Consider the following 18676-nt stretch of genomic DNA (forward strand, 5'->3'; position numbering starts at 1 on the left):
ACTTGTGTTCAATAACTAGCTTTTGAGCATGCACTTATTATTATGCAGGTGTACCAGCCTAACATCACGAAATAATCCACACTTTTTTTTGTATTTTTAACTGTACCGGTAAATGTTATTCTGAACAAAACTGAAGATAGAACTTCATTTGATTGTCTTACAAAATTCCACTAACAATCGAAATCGTTAGGTATCGCCCGGGTATCGCAGAAAAAACTGGCTTCCCGAGATTTGTAGACCAACATCAATCCAGAGAGGAATGGGTTTTTGTCCATGGATATTTGGATACCTAAGATTTGTTTTTCTGTTATTTGCTGAATTTAAATAACAATGCGTTAAAGAGTTCAACAGAATGACAGATTAACTGAAATGGAAATATAACGTGGCTATAATTTTACAACCGAAGACGAAAGGTAACCCAGTTCCGAGTTCCTAGATAAACTATATCTTCACGAGTAAACACACGATGAGTGCCAAGTACGAGTCACAAAACGCTAAGAAGTAAAAATATGTGTCTTTAACCATAAGCGCTATAACTGCCATTAAATTAACACGGCTTGAAATTGAACGTAAAAAATATGATTTTTTTTTTTTTTGTACTTTCTAGCTTAATTCTTTAATTGCCTGGCCTGGGTTTTCAAATGTGATAACCATGACGCATTTTAAAGTTTTCATTCCACGTTCTTTTCGGGTAAATGCTTTAGACTGGGTCGTCTTCATTGGCTATTTTAGCGAATAAACCGATGTTAAATATGTCTCTGTTATTAGCTGACAAACCGATCCCGCATCTTATCTTATATCACCTTGTTATTAGCGGCTCCAACCGCTAATAGTCAAATTTTATTAGCTGTTGGAGTCGCTAATAACAAGGCGATATCATACAAATATTCTTAGATACTTGAACCTATTTGCTGTTCCAACCGCTAAAAAAATGTATTTATTAGCTGATGGAGTCGCTAATAACAAGGTGATAAGGTAATAACAAGCTAATAACAAGCTAATAACGGCCGTATAAGGCCGTTTTCCTTGTTTATTTCAGTGCTTTCACGCTATAGCGTTCACGAGGAAGGAAATGATTTAACTTTTGTACGACATACGGTACGGTGTCTCGCGCCGTGTGGCGCTTCGACCGTGCTCGGAAGGGGCTGCGTTAACGTCGCCCCGGGGGCCCCGACGTTAAACGCAAGCGCCCTCCTCGTGAACGCTAAAGCGAGAAAGCCAGAAAAACAAGAAAACGGACCTTTCTGGCCCTCTGATTGGCTTGGAAGCAGTCAAAACCGTCTTTGTTAGCGGTTGAACGCAATAGATTCGATCTAGAATATTTGTATGATATCGCCTTGTTATTAGCGACTCAACAGCTAATAAATTATTGGGTTGGAACAGCAAATAGGTTCAGTTCTAAAATATTTATATTATATCGCCTTGTTATTGCGACTCCAACGCTAATAATTTGACATTAGGATTGGGCCGCTATAACAAGGTGATTAGATAGATGCGGGTCGGTTTGTCGTATACAGGACTATTTAACATCTTTTTCCTAAATAGCTAAAGAAGAAACCCCCTTTAGACTCCTTCAGTTATTGAATCGGAAGCTTAGATTCTTTTAAATTGAACTCTTTTCTCACATAGGAGGTGAATTTTCTTTAAGATACACTTTAGTATTTATCTGATTCACTTTAAACTTAGCAATGTGTCCACAGCTTATTTTAACGCAGTGATTCAATAAATTACGGAATAATAACGTACTGTGAGTGGCAAGGATTCACATTTACGGAGCGAAAACATGTGGGACTCCTGAGAGAACTCCTAACTGGATTCTCATTGAGTTGTCCAATGGACCAGCATTATGAGGGTTTAGTAGCGATTATTATTTGTTTAAAATTTCTTCTTCCTTCCAATTGATGAATGGTGCCACAGAGCAATGAGGACTAGTGTTTTTTTAAGGCGTAATTCCGCAAGAAACAGTACACGAAGAACAGAAAGATGAACTCAATCGAACCAGTGGCTCAATTCCAAGGAGAGTGAGAAGACTGCGTCGGTAATAACCAGAAGTATCTTCCTATAGTGTCGAGAATTAACATATCAGAATGGGTATAGACCTTATTAAGTCCAAGGTACCCCCTGCGGTGCGTTTCGTGAAGGGTGCCTGAACGCCGCTAGGTAGGCTTGACCCTACCTTTGTTTAATATCTATGTATGCTAGCAGAAAAGAACTTACTTTTACGGCATCAAACAGAGATTTGCCATACATGCGTTTGTACTCGTACATAATGTTGGTTAAATCAATTTCACAGCGACTAAGAATGATGCGAATTAATGTATCATTATCTGTTCCCCAACCACTTATGGCAATTTTCAACCGTTCGGCAAAATAAGCTGGTCGATTGCGGATTGTTTTCACTGACAAGATAACATAACCGATTTGAGATAACATTTCGTAGTTGACGTATTTTTAAAAGAAACATACCTGTTGTTAGTAGACCATTTAATACTGCACCAGATACTTTTGATTTCATTAGGTGTTCTATAGTTTTCCCTGAAATCTTTTCGTATTCGTGGAAAATTATGGTAACTTGTCGACGGCGTTGAACGGCAAAACCGAAAATGTCGAGAAAAACATTTACATCTGTTTCTATTTTTCGCTCACCTATTACACGTTGTTGATTATAGACTACATTTTAAAAAATCGTACCTTTAATTTTACAATTACCAGCTTTGTAGAGAATTTTGGCCTGGTCTTTTGCCTTAACTGGATCGTAAGCCCAATCGCCATAGCCATTACTCTGGTCCGTCATTTTCTACAAGTGTAAACGGTTTCTCATTTTAAAATTTTCATTAGGAAAACTTATTGCCATGAAAAGTTTTAACCTGGAGAGTCATGATGAGCAATTGTCGAAATGTTCCAGAAGTTCCTTTTAAACAATTGTAACTACATTAAAATTTTATGTGTTTGTCTCTACAACTGAAATAATTATACCTTTTCTGACATCTTCTATTAGCGTGGTGCCATACACTATTTTAATTATTACAAAAAAGACACGATAAAAATTGAGTAAAATTCATTTGAAATCTATACTTTACATGATTGGTAAGCAGCAGCAATCTTTTCTATTTCTTCATAAGATCGGGAGCAGAGGATTTCTACCAAAACATCCTCCTTGATTCTAACAATGCCTTTCATGGCTTTGTGCAATTGTTTGGCGCAGTAGTGATTCGTCGGAAACATCAGGCCGATGATAACATTCTTGAAATTTCCGCTCAGTTCGCTTTTGAGATCAGCAATTAAGGGCTACATAAGTTAAGGGTAAGATTAGTTTACACAGTGGTTTCTCTTGGCGGATGCAGTTAGACATTACAAATGCCTTAGTCGAGGATTCCCGTAGCAGAGTAATTGGAATTTGTGCAAAAAATTTTGATAGTTTTAGAAAAAATTTTATTTTTACCCGAGCAACAATGCGGCCATAGTGTTCCATAATCGACTGACGCTGGTCATTGGATCGTTGGCAAAGAATGTCAATGAGGGCTTGTTCATCTGTGCCAAAGCCTCTCATGGCAGCTCGTCTGAAAAAAAAAAAAACCGTGTAATAACGTCCCAGTTAGACGAGATAATAATGGACGTAAAAATAATCACAATAATATTTACAATTCTCTAACGTCATATTGGGGGTCGAAATGGGGGGCAGGCAGCACAGATGGAAATTCCTGTTGAGTATTGTAAAATAAATTGATCCGTTAAACATTAAAAACTTAAATTAAATAGCTGACATTAATCTTCCATGGGCTTAACGAGTGAATGTACTTATGCAGGTAATTTTTTGCATTGGTTAAATACTGCCTGATGATGTCGTTATGGAACCAGTCTGGGATAGCTATTTCATCATTGTTTTAAGCTCGAGGAGAATCTCAATACCTTCGAAGTTAGTAAGAAGTTGAAAATAATTCCCTCCAAATAATTGCTCAATCCGGCAGAGAGCAAGGTCCTAATCACAGCCGGATATTTGCAAAGAATTTGGCTCTAACACCTTTTTGAACATATCCCATGCGGACGATCACTGGCAATCGCCTGGAGAAAAATCACAAGTAGGCCAAGCAAAGCAAGCATGCACGACTGTTAACTATGGAATGTAATTTCAGATGAGCCGTAGGGGCTTCTGTTGGATCCTTTCCCCGTAAATGAATTTATCTTTACTTTTAAATTCCTCCATTTTTCTAATGCTACTAAAAAAAACGTAACATACCTTGACAGTTTCGTTGTCGCCAAACCAGGACACCGACACTGTGAGAGAAAACCAATTCGTTAATCTACCAACATCAAATGTCACAAAAGATTTGCTGAAGCACTTTAAAACTTACTTCGCAGATTAGTTAAATAGTTTGATGTCTTCCAAAAGTAAACGAAATGCACGTCTGTTTACTACGAACGAAACCATATTATTAAGGAATCTGGACGGACTGATCTTGACACGAAGAGCACCAAACCGTAAAGGAGGTGCTCACCAGGCAACTGGAAACCACATTCGCTATCAAAAAACCAGTTTCCCTTTACCGAAAGTGAAAGTGTGTTTGACGACCCCCAAAACGAAAGGAAAACCCAAAAAAGAAAGAAACATTCCGGTATTTTGATAACACACACATACGTCACTCGTTTCCATTTGGCTCGAAGACAAGGATACTTGAGATATAAATAAACCTGTTTGACATACTGTACTTCCGTCGTTGATTTTTTAGAGCAAGTCGACAGTAATAACTGATGTATTCAAAGCTTGCCAAATCAGATACAGAAGCACATTGAAATGGCGAGTAAATGTGAAGAAAATGTTGACCATTCGGCAATGGTGGATGCTCGGAAGAAAATTGAGTAGACAGCTCATAGGGTACGGAAACTACCACCATCATCGAAAGTTAAAAAAAAAAATGGATTGGTGTACTTCTGGCGGACGTAAAGAGCGCTGCAAAGCCCCATAGATAACCAATAAACCAGTTTACCAAAGTGATAAAAGAAAAATCACGAAGATAACACGTAAACACGAATAAGGGTGACTACAATTCTGGATATACTGGAAGAGGGTTTCGCCAGTGTGCTCGAAGGCCCGGATTATGAAGTTGAATCGGCAAATTCAAGCAGATCCGATGAGGGCAAGAAGAGCGTTACGATAATCGCCTGAAGTTTCGCCCTAATATTGAGAAAAGAGAATGTCATTCGACATTTTACCACCACATTTCATGGAAGATCATCCAAAGCAAACGGATTTAGAAGAAAAGGAAAATACTTTAGCATAGATTATTAGGTTGTAAATCTAATCTGAGAAGGTACAAACATCAAAGTGCTTAATAGACTAATAGATCGAAGACACGAAAGTGCACGATGGACTCTAATCCTGGAAGAAGGTCTCAACTTACCGCTTCTTCCTCGCTCTGCACCGATTTAGATGTAGTCGGACACATTTGGGTAGGGTCAAACATCATCACACAAAATGCAAAAGGGGCAAGCAAAACATTCAGTTACAAAAAGTCAATTCATTTTAAAGTTCATTCGTTAGTCGAATTAACGAATAATTAAATGCGTATCAAGGACCGGTCGAATGTACAAGAAAGTTTAAAAAAAATTGAAAGATAATTCAAGTTAATTTACCTTGACTGCGCTAAGTAGCGTTTTGCCGTGCATACGTTCATACTCAAATTTGATGTTGGCCAAATCGATTTCACAGCGACTGACGATGATGCGGATCAAGGCATCGTCATCCGTGCCCAAACCTTTCATGGCAGCTTCTAAACGTTCAGCAAAGTATGCTGGTCGGTTGTGAACAGTTTTCACTGAAATCATCGAAGATGTCATTACCTTCTCAATGTTTATTAATGTGTGAATTAGCGATAGACATACCCATGGCTAAGAGGCCATGAAGGAGCTCCCCAGACATTTCGGATTCCATCGCCTGTTCAATGGTTTTTCCAGAAATCTTCTTATATTCCTGGAAAATCAGGTAAGCATGACGCTGGCCAGCGTGACCCAAAATTTCCACAAAAGCGTTTTCGTCCGTACCGACGGTTCCCTCACCTGGAAAATCGGATGTTTTATTGCATTTTAAACGTACAACTTTTTATTTTTAAATTTTACCCGCGTTATAGAGAATCTGGGCTTGCTCTTCAGCCTTGGCTGGATCATAAGCGTAATTATCTCTAAGTCCCTATAAAAATAAATTGTGTTAAATTGGAATAGATGTTACGGGCGTATTAAAACTTTTTCAAACCTGGAGGGCCATAACGAGCAGGCGCTGAAATGGTCCGGATGTATCTCCCTGAATGTCCGCCTCCAGTGAGGAACCATACACTGTGACACAAATAAAAAAGAATTTAAACCAAATCCAGTAAAATTCAATTAGAAAGTAAATATTACGCTTTTCGTAAGCAGCGGCGATTTGAACAATTTCATCATATGGTCGGGAGCAGAGGATTTCCACCAAGACATCATCGCTGGTTCCAATACCCTTCATGGCTTTGTACAGTTGCTTGGCGCAATATTCATCGGTAGGCAACATCAGACCAATGATGACATTCTCGAAATTGCCACCCAATTCGCTCTTCAGATCGGCAATCAAATCCTGCTTAAATAATGTCAATAATGGACAGGATGATGACTGTGGTCTGCCTTAATTCTACAACTTGAGCTGATCCGTTGCGAAATAACAAAAGAAAAGAAAACAAAAAACGGACGCCATCAGCAAACGGTGAGATACTTGACAATGTGATGATAAACTATAAAAATTGCGGAATTATTTCTTTTTCGTATGGAAAATTGACTGCCGAGGAGGGAAAGGAAGCGCGATCGGACGCATTCGGTAGTGGTAGATGGTTCTGACTCATTTACCCTGGGTTTTTTGTTGCTCCCCTCTTCGACCTGGAAAGAGGAGAGACGAACACTTAGCACATGTTCGATTTTACAACATAACAAGAACACGGTTTCCCAACACAAATTGGAAGCTAATAAACACACACTATGAAATGGATGGAATGAAAGTTAAGGGAAGATCAAAGCCACCACCCTCTATTATTTTTTTCCCTGTTTATCATGCATCGTAGTTAAACGCTTACAAGCAAGCGGGGCGCGTTATTGTGAAATGGCGGAATCGATTCAATAAAAAAAAAATCCTTTTTTGTTCCTGGTATTCTATGACAAACGTTTAGTTTCAACGACATTAAGAGATAACAATTTTGCCGTGTTCGCGTTCGTGCCAGTTACGATGTAATTGAAACTTTGGGGGATCGATTCGCAATTTTTGTGCCATTAACAACACGCACATTTTGGATGAAATTTCTATTATGACTTATGGAAACTAGTTAATCTCGCAAAATTAAAAACGAATATGAATCGACGATTCTTTTGGGGGATCATCAACAGACAAGAACTGAAAAATAATCGACTTCGTTTAAATAAACCGAGAAAAACGGAAACAACTTGCCAAGGACGGATCAGGAAAGAAAAAAAAACGCAAATATAATGAAATTATTGCAAACTGCATATTCCGTAATGCTTGTTTACGAGCGATATCTACGATAATTTTCTTTTTTAAACAAGCGTAGCTACACGGGGAAAAAATAAGGTTGTTTCGTGCGATAGAAAAAGGCGTGGGTAATGGAACCCTTCCGGCGTGAATGTGTAACGGAAAATGCATTACCCGACCGAATTCCTTCTTGTAAGCTTCGGTGATGGCTTGGCGTTGGGCGTTGGATCGCAGGCACAGAATGTCGATGATGACTTGTTCATCCGTACCAAATCCTTTCATAGCAGCTCGCCTTTATTAAAGGTAAAACAAAATAGATATTAAATTAGAAAACGCAACAATATCCATGTTGTACAGTCATAAAAACGGGGACAGGGAAATAGAAAAAAAAAAAAATATTTACAATGCATGGGCGTCGGCGACCGCATCGAAATTAGCTGCTGGCACCACAGTTGGAACTTCCTAAACATTAATATTTATTAATCAGAATTTACTTAATTAAAAAATGATTTAGGTTGAGTTCTGAAATAATTCTGTTTTCGATTTCAATTTTTGTCGTCGCCAATCTTCCTGACGACAAAAATTCGTGCAGGTAATTTCTTTTTTTATTGTCCGCAATACAAAATTCTTTTATTATTTGTTTTCTTCAATTTCATTCAACGTAGATAAACAAAAAGCTCTCAACGTCGAATAATATTAAAATATCGCCTTTCACGTAGACCGTGGTAAAGCGTACAACATGTGCGTTCGGCGGTTGGTACGTTGACGCGTACACACATGGAAGGGTGCTAACGAGTCATAGACACAACTGTATTGATTCCAGACGGCCTCGACGCCGCTACACACGCGACCTGCTTTCGGTTACGGGGCCATCGCATGCTCGTCTGCGGCTGGCCTGGATAAGGCTATTGCTCAAGGTTTTCACACAAAATGGAAAACCCTTATGCGATAGGATTTCGCTTTAGGATGCGTGTTTCTTTTTCTCCGTCCATCTTGGAGGCTGAATAAAGAAGAATTTGACTATAGAGAAGGGCGATCGATCACGCTGTACTTTTTTCTCTTTGGCTGGCGTGGGAACAAACCCTTGGTTCACGTTGATTGTACGGTCGTTGAACCCACACATCAAAGTTTACCTAAAGATATATCAAGTTACGGATCTTTGAAATACCACTCACTGCACCTCTCAATACGCATTCGTTTGTTTTTAGTATATCAATATTGAATGTGAAAACAGAAATTTGATCAAACCGCAAGTCTCACACCGCAGACGTGCTGCCGAGCATGATTACCCTTACCACAAAAGGTTCTGGACGCTCCTTTCTTTTTTTGACAGTCACAGAAGTAAAAAAAAATGGGACGTCAGAAAATGGAAAACAAGAATTTTAATGGAAAAATTGGAATTTCACGGAATGTCGGTCGAGAACGTGGCTACAGCAGCGAAAAAAATATTGTGAGGAACGAAGAAGTCATGAATCAAACCCAGTTTGCGGCCGTTTCCCGTTCGTTTACAACATCGGCCAAGCGCTTTCTAATCCGCCGCTGGTATGTATGGACTATTACCGGCATCATCCCCAACTCCACCATATTCTTTTGTTCTTATTGAATGTTTTAAAAAAAATTTGATTAACTACAACAAATTTTAGTTCCTCCATTTTTCATTTGACATTCAAATGTATGTGTAGGAGGGCCACTCGTAGTGCTAGGCTTGCAATACGTATTATGTGTCAGATCTGAAAATTCGTGAAAGACCATGTCATGCTTCGCAAGGTCTTTGTCTAGTTGCAACTTTCCTTCCCATTTTGTGTCAAAGCAATAAAAAAACGAAGGATATAATCGTTATAAAACTGGCCATCTGACCAGCATTAGATGTAAATCCATCATTTTTTTTTATCACAATACTTCGTCACGGATTTATCTCTTACGGAGCACCAAACTTCAGTTAACTAGTCCTTGAAAACGTTTCTTTTTTCCTCATTTCAAGGAGGAAGGCACGGCTTGCAAAAATGACGTCATGGGCACATTTTGGAGAATGCAAAATGATAGTTGAAAGAAATAAACTTACCGCGTACTCTTCCATATCGCCAGACAGAGACACTAGAATCGAAACAAATCAAATTCGTTAGAAAAGATGATAGAAATAAAGAACAAATCAAAAGAATTTTCAACTTACTTTTGCTAGTTTACGGTGGATATTTAGGTCCTTTAAAAAGAGTGAACGAAACACACGTCTGTTTAGCAACAGCGACAACGCCCGACTGAAACTTCTCCCTCCGGCCCGGTGCCAGCAAGCATGGCCGCCTCTGTGCCGCAGACCGATCTGTTCGTAGGCGTACGCTTCTCTTCTTTTCCATCATGCACTAAAAAGTTCTTTTTTACGAAATCAACAGTAACAAAAACTAAACACATCCTGAATCTGTTTTCCTTTTTCTTTTTTTTTTTTGCTCTGTATATCTGGTTGGTGTAGGATTAAACATTGCCAAGTTTTTCCAGTTTGATTCCATGTTCTTTTTCATACTTTTTCCCAACGATGAACGTGTGTTGCAAGAACGGCCAGAAAGTAGCAGGTCCCTACAAGCCTAAAAATAAATTGACTGCAGGAGACTACAGTAATATTAGAAGCCAGTCTCTTTTGACGAAAAATTTGTACGGGGAAAATTTAGTTTTGTTAAAAAAAGGAAAATCCGCGCACGCGGCTGTGTGTGTATTCCGAGTTATTCTGTACACAACGCATTTTCTCGGTTTTGTATGGTACAACGTAGGGGGCCGGAGGGAAGGGTTGATAAAATTTCAATTTCCTATCGGATACATCGTGAGGGAATTTCGAGACGCGGGAGAACGAATGCGTCTGTGAGAGAGACGGTAAAATGACGGTAAAATCAAGACGGAGTAGAATAACTTTGGCCTCGACATAAAGAAACTCAATAAACGCGCTATTAAGTTAACGGGTTTGGCTTCGAAAAAATTGCCCGAGATTATTTACAATAGTCGTTCCTATTTAGAAAAAATGCTAATAGACGGATTCAGCACTTTTGCAGATGACTATGACCATCTCTGCGGAACATTAAATCCATTTCACATAATGAAATGTTTAGCGCAAAAACGGAAGAGAGACCGCCAAACGCCCCGAGCAAGGGAGTGAAAAGGAATGAGACAGACTATGACATCATGTACAGAGCTTTCGGAGTTTGAGAAATTGTAGTTCTGGCGTACCTGCGTTTAATTTTACATGAGAGAAGATGAACCGGGTGTGGGCATGATCATGTTGGATGTACTCGGTGCACCTAAGTTATTGACATTACTCGTGCCAAGCTGGAGGAAAGACGTAAGTGGCTGTTCTATCCACGTAATCAGTGCATGTTCTGGAGATTGGTGAGAGGCATAATTGTCCTTCATAAGTAGTTGAGAAAAGTTGGCGTGGGTTTGGTATGCTTCGGCTTCCCGACTTCCGTCACCGCACATTCGATACAAATCTTGGTTCAAAAGTATTAGTCAGCATTGACACCAATGAGTTTCAAGGTTGTTTTATGAATAAGCTACCTTTCAGGATGGCTGACGCCCACAGCTGTATGTGAACATCCGGAATTTTCGAGGCCAGTTGCATTGCCGGCGTGACCATGTTCATTGCCTCACGACTGTTGCCCAACGAGAGGAAAATATGACCGAGTAATACAAGGGAGCAGGAAGTAAGTCGGTTTAGGTCTTCGGCGTTCGCCATTTTCAATGTTTCCCTTAAATACCGCCTAGATTCCATTAAAAAAGAGGAAAAACAATGCTTACAAATATTTCAAACGAGATTTACAGCTTTACGTACTTGGCTTCGTTGTATCGAGCTTGAAAGAAACACTGAAGTCCTTGAACATAGAAAGCAGCTGCTCGCAAGCTGTGCGAGTGCGACGGCAACGTTTCGGGGTTGATATTTTCAATTAATTTATTAAAATCACCTTCGCGTTTCATTCTTAAGTAAACAATGGCAAGATTCAAGTTCGCGAATGTCCACAGCTCACGATCCGTAGTGCTCTAAAATGGGAGGCAATTTCGAAATATAAATTAAGTGATAACTATAGGACATCATTCTGTTTAGCATACTCTAAGTGCAACATTTAGTTGGGCTTCTGCAGCTTCCATGGAGTTCATGCTCATTGCATAGAGACCCAAAAGCGTGTGCAACTGTGCCGAATGAGCAGCGAGCAAACGGGGCGGACCGGCTGCACACAATTGAGCCGCTGTGGCTACTTCCCGTATTGCTTGACCTTTTTGACCCATGACCAGCCGACACAGAATCAAATGTTCCAACAGAAGAATGTGGAAGGAGGTGAGGATACTTCGATTGTCGGACACTGGAAATTCAATTAACATTAATCATAAGCTTCGTGTGATTGCAACAGCTACTTACATTTAAGTTTTTCGATTTGCAGGAACGCTTTCTCTGTATATTTCTGGGCTTTATCCATGTATCCTGCTTGCATCGAGTGCATAACTGTCACGACATAAACTAAAACGCACAGGTGTTCCTTCGACATCCACACAAACATATCACCAGAATTCCCAGCCGATACATCTAGATGCAGAATTGATGGTGAGATAATCAAAGAACTTGAACGACGGATTTCCATGTAAAATTACCTTCATCGCTTGGCATTAAATTGGGTTGCGTAATAGTTTGAATACTTTGTTGCAATTGTTTTAAGTATGGCTTAACACTTTTGACCTGTCCAGACATCAAGCACTGACATACCTATGAAACAAACAATGGAAATTTAGCGATGTTTTATAAAGCAATATCAATCAAAATTTACCTGCAGGACTAAAAAAAATATTTTTAAATACTTCTTTTTGTTGAAGAGAGCCCTGCCAATTATCAATGATTGGTCCCACTTGAGCTAATAGGGGGTGAAGTTCATTGAACTTCTTATCAATCAACAGCAACTTTATAGGTATACAAAATAAATAAATGTCTTTAGCCATAAAAGAGTCATTGTGACAGGAATACCATGCATTTGCTTAAGGTGAACAGGAGTCTAGAATACTGAGCTCCAGAGATGTGTGCGTAGTCAGCACCAACTCCCAAAAGACCACAGGCTGACAGATAATCTCTTTCATTGGAATGAATTTGCTGGGGAAAACAACAAAATTAAATAAGAAAATCAATCAAAAATAGAATTTTAATAATTGTATATGATTACAGCTAGCTGGAAGAGTAATCTGCAATGCCAGAAAACATTTTGCTGGGACATCTCTATCGTTTTTCTAAGCAGAGGTTTAGCCAGGTTGGTCTGGTTTTGTTGCTCGTAAAGTTCTGCAAGCAAACTTGCAGATTCATATTTGATATCATCAAACGCAGCAATATTCTGTGATAAAGACCACTACAAGACAAAGGAATCACAGTTAGAAAGAGTTAAATGGTTCAAATTAGATATTGCTTACAGCTTGTTCCAAGTGAGAACGGGCCAAATCAACATTTTTCGTGTAGAGTACAAGAATATTTCCTAACTGAAGATGTGTCCTAGCTTCCACACGTGGCGGGGGTTTAAAAGTAAATACAGTTTGAAGACACTGGACACACATGCGAATATTCGGGGGCGTCGAAACCCGAAAATGTTCAGCCAACCCTAATAGGGCGAGGTACCAAGCGTCCTGTGAAGAAGTTGACGCCATCACTCCACTGCTTTGCCACCGGAAGAAGTGGTGGACTTAAAGGTTCACGTTCTCAGACACACAATCCAGCTAGATATCCAGAGTTTCGTTTTGGTATATAAAGAAAAAAAATTCGAGCAATTTGGACTCGAACTGATTCTTGGGTATACCAAATAGTCGATAGACATGCAAACTTCCGATTTACGTAGAAATCGATTACTTTTCGTTTCGTCTGCTAGTCATTCTAAAAATTATAAATTATCATGCCGCTCATATCCTCATAATAAAAAGAAAGATCGTCCGCAATCGCCTATATTCCCCAGATATGAATCGAATGTGTCATTGCAAGGGAGATTGTTGCTTCCGGGGTTACTGAAATGCAGTCCTGTTATTCATTCAGGAGTGTTCTTCTATTATTTCTTGTTAATTTTGCTCTCCACAGATCAAACGGTGAGTTTCTCAAAGCGGGTTCTATAATGTATCTGGAACCACTATGAATAAGTGGGTACTTTGATTACCTGCGGTAAAATGCATACGTACTAAAAAGTTGCAATTTTTTTAATTCTTGCAGGATGCTCGGAAATTCAACAATTAATTCATTCCTTACCTTATTTAAGTTTGACTGACACAAAATGTCTAATAGGGAATAATTGTTCTTCTCTACAATGCACATCAACAGCTGAAGTAAAAATTTTTTTTTACATTGTTTGATAATAAATAATACTTTTCCTTATCATAGAAGACAAAATTTTCTGTTGGTTTTGCTGTGACATGTGATAATGATCCAGCTATAGAAATAAATGCCAATATTCCTACCTCAGGAATTATTTCATGGCATGCAACATTTAATGATCAAACAGAAAAAGTGATTCCTGGTTGGTGAAACAGAGCATGTTATATTACAAAACCAATCTTCTAGCAACCTTTGTATTTAATATTCCCCTAGGCTATTTTTTTCCTACATCCCAAAACCACACCGTTCAAAGACAAGGCTATCTGAAAGTTAGTTTAAAGAAGTCTTCTGATAGAGATTCATTTGTGTTACTGAGCCTAACACTCAAGGGTTGTGAAAACATCCAGGAGAATCAGGGAATTGACTATTCCTGCACTCAAAAACAAATAATTAACAGTCAACAACTTGCATGTGGAAAAGGAAAATTAAACAATCAACAGAAATTATGTTCCTTGTTTCGACCGTTCGAATGTGGTGCAAAAGAAACATGTTCACAAATTGATAAATCCGATCATGGCGAATGCCAATGCTTCAAGGGATATGCAAGAGATGAAGATGGGACTTGCTCTACAATAATAGCTCACCCTCAAGTTTCAACTGTTTCACCTAACAAACAAAAATCTAACGAAACGGACGTGTCGGAGTCGACGAAAGACCGTAAGTCTTGAAGTGCTTTATCCCCATCCGATTTTCAAATTCACAAGTTTTTCATTATGCTTCTCTAGCTGCCGCGTTTGCAGTGAATATAGTGGTCCCACTTCTTATGCTAATACTGGTCACAGCTTTACTGTACGCAGCATATAAACACGGATTAATCCATCAGTGTCTGGTTAGTTGGTGCGGGAGAACTACTGAAACTGTTTTGCTCACAGATGATGATGATTCACCCTTGGCTTGAGATTGCTTGGATATAACCTCGGATCATGAAAAAACTGGAAAGTTAGAAATACATATACATATTATAAAGACAATGACAAGAAAAACTAGTGTATTATCATTGAATCACTTCCGAAATACAACTGCAGGGAGAAAACGGTAGTACAATACAACGAAGCGAAATATCCACAGCACAGGAAATAAGAGGGGTGAAATGAAGAATCAACTATTGATTGCGATCTAATTCTCATTCTACTCCGGTAGAAAGTGCTGCTTCTGCTTTGGTAGATACATACACACCACACACACTCGAACGCATACACACACACGATGGATAAGTTCAATCCCATTTACGATGTTTAAAAATGTGGTTAAATGGAAGTGCATTAACATTTCCTTAGTCAAAAAGCGACGCAACACTAGCAACATACAAACACATTTTTCTGTTGAAAAACTCCCATTTCGTCCCTATGAATGTTAAAAATTTTGTGATACCCAATTATACTCTTAAACTCAAACGGAGAGAAGGAAAAATAATAAGATCGGGATCGAATATATTCCGGGGTGATACAAACGCAATAAAGAAACCAAAAAAAGACTGAAAAGTGGGTGGATTTAAGTAAATTTAGGGGAGGAGAAGGGGGGAGTACTCTACCCAAGTCATTGACCAAGATGTTGAAGACTGATTTCAAAACTGTTGTCTCAACCCCCTGCAAAAGTGTAGGAAAGACGTAGCGATGAAAAAAGGAAAACAAATGAAGTTGAACGGAATAAGCCAAGTTATTTTGTCCTAAATTTGTACAATAGAAGTGAAAGATGCTCTAAATTAGCTTTCATAAGCAACCCTCTTCCAGTATAACAACGGAACTATGTGCAGCACAAAAGAAAAAAAAATAATAATAAAAAAAAAAAACGAATTTCTTTACTTGGTATTAAAAAATAATTAAAAAAAATTGGTTAATGAAGAGGACATGGAGGATTGATGGTGGTATAGGACAAATAGTCAAACGTGGTGCCTCAAATTTTCTGAATTTTCTGTCCAACCACTACCGGATTGTTTCGGCGGATTTCTTCTGCTCCAAGTTCACGATAATTAAACGAGCATTCATGTTTGTCTGAATATCGATGCACAGAACAGTAAAGGCCTCCGCAACGGCATTCGAAACCTGTTCATGATGAAAAATGATGAAATCTTAAGAAAGCTGCAATGCGATAGAGGCACGACCACCGGATAGGCCTAAGTTCGACGGACTCATACCTGTTAATCCAACCTTCTTACGACAAGTAGCACAACGGTTTTTCTTCTTCTTTCCATCTTTATCCAGGGCTTCTGCAGCATCACTGTCTCCTTCAGCTACTGAACTGCTCAGACTGCTACTACTGGTTGCAGCAGATAGGGTGGAAGTGGCTGCCCCAATCTTGTTAATTAATATTTGAGATTGAAAATTAGTGAAAATGCACAACAACAAAAAAACTAAAATAATAATAATTTTCTAGCCATACTTCTTTGTTTTCAGAGGAAGGTACAGGTATTGCGGGTGATGCAACAGGAAGGGAGGTTCCTGTTGTGATCAAGGATGTTGAGCTATTAGAGGCCACAGCGGTTATGGAAGTGGGGCTGCTACGGCCAGGGCTAGTTGTATTCTGGCTGCTGTTGCTAGTTGGAGAAGGGGGTTGCTGCTGCTTCTTTTTTACAGCCTAGATATGGATATGTTCAACAGTTACTTTGAATGCTTCAAGAATGTACAGAAAGAAATAGCCTTTAAAAAACATGAAGACACACCTCTTTGAAACACACTGAACACATCCCATCAGTGGCAGGATTTCCATAGAAGCCACAACCTGATCTGCAAAGGGTTGGAGGAGCTTGCATGTTGGATTCCTGTTCCATATTTTTAGGATGAGAGGTTCTGAGGTTGTCTGTTTCAACTCTTTGCAGATTACAAAACTGCAGAGCCACTCAGCTGAAGATGAGAAAGCTGTCTAACCTGGTTAAACCAAAACGAAAAGAAAAAAAAAACCCGTCAGTATTGACTATACTTTCAAGAAAAAAAAAAAAAAAAGGAAAAAAATCGTGATGATCTGATTGAAGGAGAAATAAGAAAACACAAGCTCTAATAAGTTGAGCCTTGACTTGGCCTTGACGACCCCCCTTGGTTCTCTTATCCTTCCGTGGTTCTTGGCACACACACACACGTATCACAACCCATTTTAACAAAAAAAAACACGATATTCTCGCACTCAATGATCACTGGTTAAGCTGAAATACAATATCAACCGATTGCATAAAAGATGATTCACCTGTAAGTTGTAGAAATGACGAAAATGGAACAAAGAAAAACCAGAGCTTGCAAAGAGGAGGAGAAAAGGCGTAGTGCACGTAGTTTAGTGAACAGAAAGAGTGAGGGCGCTCGAGATGGGGATGTGATGAACCAGCTGGGAAAAAAGGGAAAAGTTTTTTCCCTTCCTTTTCTCGCGTCGGCGACGTTGCCTTTTGCTTTTAATTCGAGCGAAGCTACTAATCAAAATCAAACAAATCTTGCGTATTTTTACCAATTATTTTTCTCTTAATAAGCTGGAAAATGTATTTTAAATTTTTCTGATGGAAGATCACGGGCTGAATCCGTCTTGCTTGCTGTTTTTTGGTTCTCTAGTTCAAAAAGAGAGAAAACTTGTTTGATGACGTCAGAACAGCTGATCGCCTTTCTCTGCCTTTCTTTTGGTTCGATTTCCTTTCTGATTCCCCACGCGCTCGCATAAACACAAACCGAAGTCTACAAATCCGTGCAAAAGCAGAATACGTTGAGAAGTTTCTCACTGTGGGTAATCTATGCTGTAATATCAGAGAAAAAGAGGGGGAAAAAACGAAGTTGTTAATCAAATCCGTCTTTCGACTGTGACAAACTACGTGGTCTAATCCAAGAATAGCTACAAGCACTAAACACGATTTCACTCAAACAATAACACAACTACGCAGATTGGTGAACAAGTCCAGCCTACCACGTAAAAGAGAACTATCCGCGGCAGAACACGTAAGGCGAACGATTCGCAACTGACTCGACGAACTGAATATTACAAAAATAAAAGACGCAATGGAGAGCTTGTTCCTGCGTTGTGTGGCAAGGGGAGATTTCCCAATATATACGATTTTTTATAAAAGCTTAAAGTAAAAGAAACAGCACCAATGGTCCTGTACCATAAATTGGGGCTCGAGGTGGTATAGACGGAGGAGGCGGAGCTCCTCTTCCGTATCCGCCCAAATGTGCGACAGGGAGGGAGGTCAACGAAGAGGACCCTGATAGCTCTCGAGTGGCGAAGCATACAGCTAGTGGGGTTGTATCTGTGTTACGTCATTTCTACTCCTTCGATTCCATGTCACTATACAGGCCCAACGAGGCCATACGTGACTTGGCAATTTTTAGGAAATGTTAGAGGATTTGTCAACGCCATCTACCGCCTTCGGGCATCGTGATTCAAAAAATTTAAAGAAACAAAACTATGAGTGACAACTTTGACTTTTCGGAGGAAAATTTTTTAAAGCTAAGTGAAAAAATGATATTCGGCAATTGAATTTTATCGGAAAACTATCGATCTTCCTCGATGACTGGCTAATTCGTTAAGATTTTCCGCCAGATTCGCTGCTGACATGTCGCATTTTAAAGACGTCAGTGTTACAATTCTCATGTTGGTAAATCCAGTATATTTTCTTACGGTTCCTCTGGCAAAATCCACCTGACGTATGTCTAGTTGTAGACGGGCGGAAGTCAGGAAGGAAAACAATATATCATGAATTTTTGTCATACCCTGATTGTGTGAACATATTCGACCTCCAAATGAAACATGGAAAACGAAACGATGATTCGCGAAGGAGGAAACGCAATGTGCCTTGGCCGTCAGCGAAAAGAGGAAATGTGCGCAATCAGCAAATAGAAATT

General features: G+C 39.2%; 5 protein-coding genes across 15 annotated transcripts; 1 reads left to right on the forward strand and 4 right to left on the reverse strand.

The window, feature by feature from the left end:
* Positions 1 to 1598: 1598 nt before the first annotated feature.
* LOC116934705 (annexin A4) lies at positions 1599 to 4535 on the reverse strand. 5 transcript variants are annotated; one of them, XM_045168640.1, is made up of 12 exons: positions 4353 to 4514; positions 4238 to 4275; positions 3910 to 4062; positions 3643 to 3701; positions 3443 to 3560; positions 3081 to 3288; positions 2977 to 3012; positions 2868 to 2911; positions 2710 to 2797; positions 2467 to 2646; positions 2218 to 2399; positions 1599 to 2059 (listed from the first exon to the last, which is right to left on the reverse strand). In XM_045168640.1, exons 5-12 carry the CDS (start codon positions 3548 to 3550, stop codon positions 1940 to 1942), a joined length of 966 nt encoding a protein of 321 aa, XP_045024575.1. In that variant the 5' UTR covers positions 3551 to 3560; positions 3643 to 3701; positions 3910 to 4062; positions 4238 to 4275; positions 4353 to 4514; the 3' UTR covers positions 1599 to 1939. The 5 variants fall into 5 exon arrangements, with proteins under 5 accessions (XP_045024575.1, XP_045024574.1, XP_045024572.1 ...); XM_045168639.1 differs by lacking the exon at positions 3910 to 4062 and having other exon boundaries at positions 1599 to 2030; positions 4353 to 4532; XM_045168637.1 differs by lacking the exon at positions 3910 to 4062 and having other exon boundaries at positions 4353 to 4515.
* A 198-nt stretch (positions 4536 to 4733) lies between these two features.
* LOC116916928 (annexin B10) lies at positions 4734 to 9810 on the reverse strand. Of its 6 annotated transcripts, none has more exons than XM_032922233.2 (12): positions 9669 to 9806; positions 9561 to 9592; positions 7902 to 7960; positions 7673 to 7790; positions 6865 to 6894; positions 6394 to 6601; positions 6248 to 6327; positions 6115 to 6184; positions 5881 to 6054; positions 5632 to 5813; positions 5400 to 5414; positions 4734 to 5173 (listed from the first exon to the last, which is right to left on the reverse strand). In XM_032922233.2, coding segments are annotated over exons 1-12 (1026 nt in total). In that variant the 5' UTR covers positions 9670 to 9806; the 3' UTR covers positions 4734 to 5116. The 6 variants fall into 6 exon arrangements, with proteins under 6 accessions (XP_032778124.2, XP_032778125.2, XP_032778128.2 ...); XM_032922234.2 differs by having other exon boundaries at positions 6394 to 6598; positions 9669 to 9805; XM_032922237.2 differs by lacking the exon at positions 6865 to 6894 and having other exon boundaries at positions 6394 to 6598; positions 9669 to 9810.
* Positions 9811 to 10158: 348 nt separating this feature from the next.
* On the reverse strand, positions 10159 to 13304 carry LOC116916927 (MAU2 chromatid cohesion factor homolog). Its single transcript, XM_032922232.2, is given in 11 exon segments — positions 10159 to 10968; positions 11036 to 11238; positions 11310 to 11515; positions 11585 to 11835; positions 11892 to 12056; positions 12122 to 12233; positions 12295 to 12324; positions 12326 to 12424; positions 12489 to 12611; positions 12682 to 12861; positions 12923 to 13304. Coding segments are annotated over 11 exon segments (1848 nt in total). The 5' UTR covers positions 13154 to 13304; the 3' UTR covers positions 10159 to 10720.
* A 73-nt stretch (positions 13305 to 13377) lies between these two features.
* LOC116916930 lies at positions 13378 to 14836 on the forward strand. Its single transcript, XM_032922240.2, has 5 exons — positions 13378 to 13582; positions 13704 to 13816; positions 13872 to 14007; positions 14079 to 14522; positions 14591 to 14836. Exons 1-5 carry the CDS (start codon positions 13510 to 13512, stop codon positions 14761 to 14763), a joined length of 939 nt encoding a protein of 312 aa, XP_032778131.1. The 5' UTR covers positions 13378 to 13509; the 3' UTR covers positions 14764 to 14836.
* LOC116916931 (AN1-type zinc finger protein 6) lies at positions 14837 to 17899 on the reverse strand. 2 transcript variants are annotated; one of them, XM_032922241.2, is made up of 6 exons: positions 17742 to 17899; positions 17043 to 17574; positions 16525 to 16729; positions 16245 to 16439; positions 16000 to 16159; positions 14837 to 15907 (listed from the first exon to the last, which is right to left on the reverse strand). In XM_032922241.2, exons 3-6 carry the CDS (start codon positions 16630 to 16632, stop codon positions 15759 to 15761), a joined length of 612 nt encoding a protein of 203 aa, XP_032778132.1. In that variant the 5' UTR covers positions 16633 to 16729; positions 17043 to 17574; positions 17742 to 17899; the 3' UTR covers positions 14837 to 15758. The 2 variants fall into 2 exon arrangements, with proteins under 2 accessions (XP_032778132.1, XP_032778133.1); XM_032922242.2 differs by lacking the exon at positions 17043 to 17574 and having other exon boundaries at positions 17742 to 17890.
* Positions 17900 to 18676: the final 777 nt, after the last annotated feature.

Source organism: Daphnia magna, linkage group LG2 (genome assembly GCF_020631705.1).
Source record: "Daphnia magna isolate NIES linkage group LG2, ASM2063170v1.1, whole genome shotgun sequence".
NCBI classification, from domain to species: Eukaryota; Metazoa; Arthropoda; class Branchiopoda; order Diplostraca; family Daphniidae; genus Daphnia; species Daphnia magna.

Excerpts from the sequence above, each read along its gene's own strand:
- LOC116916930 (XM_032922240.2), top strand. The coding sequence starts at position 13,510 with ATGCAGTCCTGTTATTCATTCAGGAGTGTTCTTCTATTATTTCTTGTT. Across the intron at positions 14,008-14,078 it reads AACAGAAAAAGTGATTCCTG|GCTATTTTTTTCCTACATCC; the intron begins GTTGGTGAAACA and ends ATATTCCCCTAG. Across the intron at positions 14,523-14,590 it reads GTCGGAGTCGACGAAAGACC|CTGCCGCGTTTGCAGTGAAT; the intron begins GTAAGTCTTGAA and ends ATGCTTCTCTAG.
- LOC116916931 (XM_032922241.2), bottom strand. The coding sequence starts at position 16,632 with ATGGAACAGGAATCCAACATGCAAGCTCCTCCAACCCTTTGCAGATCA. Across the intron at positions 16,440-16,524 it reads GTTCAGTGTGTTTCAAAGAG|GCTGTAAAAAAGAAGCAGCA; the intron begins GTGTGTCTTCAT and ends ATCCATATCTAG. Across the intron at positions 15,908-15,999 it reads TAAGAAGGTTGGATTAACAG|GTTTCGAATGCCGTTGCGGA; the intron begins GTATGAGTCCGT and ends CATCATGAACAG.
- LOC116934705 (XM_045168637.1), bottom strand. Across the intron at positions 2,647-2,709 it reads CAAAATTCTCTACAAAGCTG|GTGAGCGAAAAATAGAAACA; the intron begins GTAATTGTAAAA and ends AACGTGTAATAG. Across the intron at positions 2,060-2,217 it reads CTCTGTTTGATGCCGTAAAA|GAAGATACTTCTGGTTATTA; the intron begins GTAAGTTCTTTT and ends TCGACACTATAG.
- LOC116916928 (XM_032922233.2), bottom strand. Across the intron at positions 7,961-9,560 it reads GCGATATGGAAGAGTACGCG|GAAGTTCCAACTGTGGTGCC; the intron begins GTAAGTTTATTT and ends ATTAATGTTTAG. Across the intron at positions 7,791-7,901 it reads GTCGCCGACGCCCATGCATT|GCGAGCTGCTATGAAAGGAT; the intron begins GTAAATATTTTT and ends CCTTTAATAAAG.